A 5,736-nucleotide genomic window follows, 5' to 3' on the forward strand; every position below is an offset into this window, starting at 1 on the left:
CAAAGTGAAATTTTTAACCTTTGACTGGGTCAAATTTAAAAGTACCCCTCATGCCTTGCCTTCTTGTCTTTAGGGGATTTTATTTTATTTTATTATTTTCTTTTTGGCTTGATACCTCCCAAGATATCGTTGTAGATATTTTGAATGCTAACTAGGCCCGAACAATCAAATCGATTACAAAAAAAAATTGTAATTAAATTTAAATTAGACATAACCCTGTTAAACTCAATACTTAAATTGCCACTTATACACATCAATTAATTAATTAAATCATACCCAAATATCTAATAGTCATCGCGGCTGTAAATGCAAAATTCTCAAATTAGGTGAAGTGTTGAACAACTCTTATAAACCATATTCATTGACCACCAATTGCAATTAAATAGACAATCAAATCTAGATTTAATTTAAACGCATATTTCTTTTCATTCTACTAATAATTATTCTACTAATAATGTTATCGAATCTCAGCTGAATTTTCAGTTCAATTTATCCCCAAAAAAAAATTATATTTTTGGTAATTTTTTGCTATATTTTTATTAGAAGTTATGTTGTTTTTTCTAATTTGCACAAAGGTCCCTTAAATTTGTAGTAGGCTGCATTTTTTTTGTTTATTTGTGCCTCAATTTTCTATTCAAGCCATTTAACTAATTATTATCCTTTTAAGTTAGTTTCTAGATTTTACTGCTAATTGCTAGAATGATTTAGTGATTAATTTAATGTTCGTTTTGAAGATTTGACCACTGAATCTTTATATTACTTCGGTGGAAATTAAATACAAATAAATACAGAGATTGTTTCCCAAATTGCTAAATATGTGTTAGCTATTCAAATAACGACAAATATGTTTGAGTCTACATTCCCAACTAGCGATTGAATTTTTTATTCCTTTAGGAATTTGTTGAGTACAAGTATGATTGAGGTTGTAATTTTTATTTTTATTTTTCCCTTCTAAAATTGGTTGTATAATAACAAGTAATCTATAATCATTCGTTAATATTTGGATAAGATAGAAGCATTGAATGATTCACAAAAAAAAATTATAGAATGCATTTCCGTATTTGATTTTTCTATTCATTTTCTTTTATTAATTGTTTATACCATTTAACTATAATTAATGAATTAATGGTTAAAACATTTCTATCATGTTGTTGCACTATAATTATTAGAATTATAAAACTTTGGTTTGTCCATTTTTAATAATACTATTTATGTTTTAGTGTGAAATTTTATACTAATATTTATGATTTAACTTATTTGATATAAGTTATTTTTTCTTTATTAAACCAAGGTTTTAAAATGAGTCAAATTGAAAAGAGTGGTTTGGACTGGTTTGATTTGGTTGGAAAAAACTTCAAACTGTTATGAGTGGTTTGATATGAAAATTTGTTACAAACCGTGTTCACCCCTAAATTGCTGGCGCATGTGACTAACCTAATTTTTGTTCAAAAAAACTCAGTCTTTCTTAACTATTGGAAACTTTCCTGAAGCGTATATAAGAAGCCAAAAACACATAACACACTGAATGTTATCAAACAATATTATTAAGTCCCAGTGCTCGATGAAACAGAAGTGAAACAAACAATTATAAAAGCATAAGATTCATATGAAATGAGATTTAATGGAGTCCCACTCAGCCTTCAAATCCTCTAACTCGTCTCTTGCTTGAGTAATCTCCAGCTCTTTGAGTTCAATCATGACACTCTGATCTTCTGCAATAACATAAGATTCATGTGTTTTTTTCGATGCTTCTTGTCTTTGCTCTGCAAGCTGTTTCGCTTCTTTTCTGGCTGCCTCCAGCTCCTTTTCGAGTTCGTTAGTTCTCATTCTCAACTTGTCTAGTGTACCCTTGATTGCCTCTTCGGTTTTAACTGCATCTTCGAGTAAATTCTTGGTCTTTTCGAAATTTGACAAGAAGCTCTGGCAGTCATCGAGAACCTGAACCGAATCCCTCCAGTCTTCAATAATCCTGGGAAATTCATCTTTCAACCTGTTAAAGACAAATTTAAATGAATAATTATAATTATATTTTTCACATCTATAACATCTTAAACTTTTAGATGATATGGTTTAACATGATATCATAACCAAGGTCCTAAGTTTTAGTATCATTGCCACCGTGTCAGGCACTTGGTCAAAAATGGAATCAACTCACAGGAGGAGGTGTGATAAAGATGAGCTTTGAGTAAATAAACTTGTCCCATCTATTATGGCTTAGACCTTTGAGGTAATTCAATACAACCTGTTGATTTGTTGGATCTGTTCCTCGGAAAATGAAGTAAGGTCGTTGCCAAGTGTAAACAAAGATTCTCTCATTGCACTTTCATGATTGGGATCAGCCAAATCATTCAAGGGAAGTGAAATCAATTCGTTAAAATGTCCTTTTACCAAACCCGCATTGTCTTGAGCAGAACTACCAGCGACGGTGATGCTAGAATCTGATATCGAGCTAAAAGATCGCTTCGATCTCGACTTAATGAAGGATTGAGCCTTGCTGTAAATAGAATCCATAGTATCTAAGTGAAGGGGGTTATTTATGCTCGGATGAACAGCAACAGAGGAATCAGCAGGTTGGTCCTAAAATTGGGTGCACAATTTAAGCAAGCACCAAATCAAGAAACGACAACAATAAACTAAGCTTCATTCTCAATAAATTTAGGGTGGACTAACTTACTCTATTCCCTGAAACTGGAGAAGTAGCACTCACAGATACCTCAACTTCAATTATACACGTGTCATCAAAAATATAACCTCTGCCTGGATCATGTAATTTATCAAGAGAGATAAAAGTAGGAAATCCCCAACTAACATGCCGCTGCTTGAATGTGCATTTTGTTTCTGCAGGGTATTGTTAGAATTAAAAACAAACTGACCAAGAAACAATGAAAGCAACAGATTTTGTGTACTTATTCTGTAAACGTTACAAAGAGGGAGACACTTTTTATAGGGCTACAACAGGAAAGTTCTACAATGATTATGCAATGAAACCTTTAGAAAAATAATCAAATGAAATTAAAAAATTATGACAATCACGAAGATCACAAAATTTTTTTTGTATTCTTAACAAGAATGGCAACAAAGTCGAATTTGAATAGTTTCAAACTCAAAGCTTATGACAAAAACTGACACTGATTGAACCACTGCAAGACTGCATAGACAACAGATGAAAAACAGATTAGAAATTTTTTTTTAAGGAGATGCTCCAAGTTTCAATGTTTAGCAAGGGCATATATTTAAGAGTGTGAAGCCTAATCATATCTTATAATTATCCCCTCAATCGGAGATTGACCTAATATTATTGGGGTATACCGATTTTCATGCATGTATCATGCTGCAACAGGTCAATAGGGCAAAGCGCCAAACAATTATCTCTCGTTTATGGATGGCAGAAGTCTGAGATTTCAATCTTATGCTTGATGACACAGAAAAAAAAGGGTATTCAAGTCTTAAGGTGCATTCGAAGAATAAAATTATACAATAAAATGTGACCCTAACAGCTTCAACTTTAAATCGAGGTCATTCAACAACTTAATTAGTCAAAGATTTAAGTTTGGAAGTCATTGTGCCATCATAGATGCAGATAAATACCATGATCTACAGTCTTCTTGTGATCAATTTGGTCGACCACATTGAAAGTTATATCAGCATCTATAAACCACCCAACTGGTGCCGTAGCGTCATCAACAACTTCGAGATATACGGACAAATAATCATCAACCCTGATCCCTTTCGGGTAGAGAAAGATCCTCCTGGAAAAAGAATTATCACGAGTCACCAACACCATAGAAAGTATACAAATCGATCAAAAGAAGATGGGAAACACCGTTCCATCCAGAACATACCATTTAAATCCACTGACCATAAATATCTCAGAGAAGATCTTCTTTACATTTAACCTAGAGAAGTTATCAATTCTCCATGTGAGCTTTGTTATCTGACAACCCTCCAACAACTGATTTTTCACAATGCTTCCTCTTTTTTCCTGTGCTACAACTGATATAAGCAAATGGAACATTACAAGAAAAAAATGATGCCCCTGTTTAAATAAATAACGAACATATGTGTTTCGCGGTACCCAAATTTATAAATTTCATGTACATTTCTTGGTGTTCAAGTGTCGCTACCATCACTAATACACGTACGATACCTTTCATGTACAATGAATCCAATCGTTCGCAACGTGGGGAGATATGTTGAGGGATTAAATTTAATAAATTTAAGTGTCCCCTGGCCTCACTAACAGTGGAAAACTTCAACACTCGAAATTTATTAAGTATATGGACTCAAAAACCAATAGCTGTTCCGATCTTATTTGGGTAGTAAATCTGATATTATAAGTCAGATTCCACAGCAAAACTTTAGTACTAGAAACTAAAAAGGAAAATATACATATTAAATGAAATTACCTTCCATGGTTCGATGAAGATTTCCAATATCAGAAACCGAAATGATCAGAAAATGAAGTCAACCCTGATCAAGAGAAAAACAACTCACCACCAGCGAGTGCTACCATAAATAACACAGTTTATATAGGAATATATCTCTATATTATATACATGCACGATGAATGAAGACTAAGTAAAACGTTGAAATGGGGTAAGGTATTAGGAATTTCCTAGAAATTTAAATCGAAAAAGAAATTCATACAATAGTTGACTTCAATTTTCATTTTTTTTCTTACGAATTTCGAATCCAGGAGTTCTAATTCATGCGGCCTTGTGGGAGTGGTGGTGGAAGGGGTGCCTGAAATTTGAGAAATTATTTTTTTTTACATATACATACATTTTATGGTGTCAGAGACCTATTTTTATGTGAAAATATATTTTAAAATAGTAAATTGATGAAAAATGTGTGGTTGAAAAATAAATTTTTTTTATTTACGTATAATATTATTTTAATAAAGAAAATGTGTTAAAAAGAAGAAAGAGAAAAATGTATTTTGAAAAAAATGGGTAACAAAGGGAACCTTATATTGTGTTTAAAACATTTATCCGTTAATTAAGCCCTTCTTATCCATTCTTTTCAAACTTTTTTCTATATAATTTATTTTTAACCACATATTCAAACAATAAAATATTTTATACGTAATGTTAAATTTTTTCTTACTTTTTAACCATACATTTTCTTAAAAAACTATTAAAAACAATTTATTTTATTTTTAAAAGAATGATTACCAAACAAGAACTAAATTAGGCTCTAACTGATCTGAATCATGGTCTGCTATTTGTTGTACCAATCCTCGGCTCAAACTTCTTAGCTGACGTTGGTATGCTTTTTAGGGCATTTTTAGTATAAATTATTAAGAGAGAATTTGATTAAAAACAGGATACACTATTATAACTTTTAAGGATCATGTTACTTGTCCAAAAAAATTATACATCTTACTTGACAGAATACCATTGGCCTATTTAAAAAATATGATCGTGTTTGTACCAATAAAAAATTGCCAAAATTTATCTATCAAAAGGGTGGGCAACAAAAATCTATACAAGTGGCATAACCTTTTTTTTATAAACAACTTTGGTACATCGTCGTATTAAAAGAAAATATAAGTAATGAAAAATAAAAGAAGGGTTAAGTAATGAAAAATAAAATGTCTATTCCAATATTATTGATTAACTTATAAAGTAAATTCAGTTTTTTTTTTTTTTTGTCTAAAAATGCTTTTGGATAATTTTTTTTTTAAAAACTTATTTTATCTAAAATAACTCTCACATTAATGTCAAAATAAGTAAT

At 31.1% G+C, this 5,736-nt stretch overlaps 1 protein-coding gene across 1 annotated transcript; it reads right to left on the minus strand.

The window, feature by feature from the left end:
- Positions 1 to 1,496: 1,496 nt before the first annotated feature.
- On the minus strand, positions 1,497 to 4,755 carry LOC111405865 (MATH domain and coiled-coil domain-containing protein At3g58210-like). The gene is made up of 7 exons (XM_023034938.1): positions 4,682 to 4,755; positions 4,407 to 4,470; positions 3,843 to 3,993; positions 3,589 to 3,749; positions 2,675 to 2,838; positions 2,243 to 2,577; positions 1,497 to 1,990 (listed from the first exon to the last, which is right to left on the minus strand). Exons 2-7 carry the CDS (start codon positions 4,411 to 4,413, stop codon positions 1,603 to 1,605), a joined length of 1,206 nt encoding a protein of 401 aa, XP_022890706.1. The 5' UTR covers positions 4,414 to 4,470; positions 4,682 to 4,755; the 3' UTR covers positions 1,497 to 1,602.
- Positions 4,756 to 5,736: the final 981 nt, after the last annotated feature.

Source organism: Olea europaea, chromosome 12 (assembly GCF_002742605.1).
Source record: "Olea europaea var. sylvestris chromosome 12, O_europaea_v1, whole genome shotgun sequence".
Taxonomy (NCBI): domain Eukaryota; kingdom Viridiplantae; phylum Streptophyta; class Magnoliopsida; order Lamiales; family Oleaceae; genus Olea; species Olea europaea.

What these genes read in the sequence shown, in the direction of transcription:
- LOC111405865 (XM_023034938.1), bottom strand. An exon ending in CAAGAAGACTGTAGATCATG is followed by an intron (nt 2,839 to 3,588) that starts GTATTTATCTGC and finishes AATACCCTGCAG; the next exon opens with AAACAAAATGCACATTCAAG. An exon ending in CTCCAGTTTCAGGGAATAGA is followed by an intron (nt 2,578 to 2,674) that starts GTAAGTTAGTCC and finishes ACCCAATTTTAG; the next exon opens with GACCAACCTGCTGATTCCTC.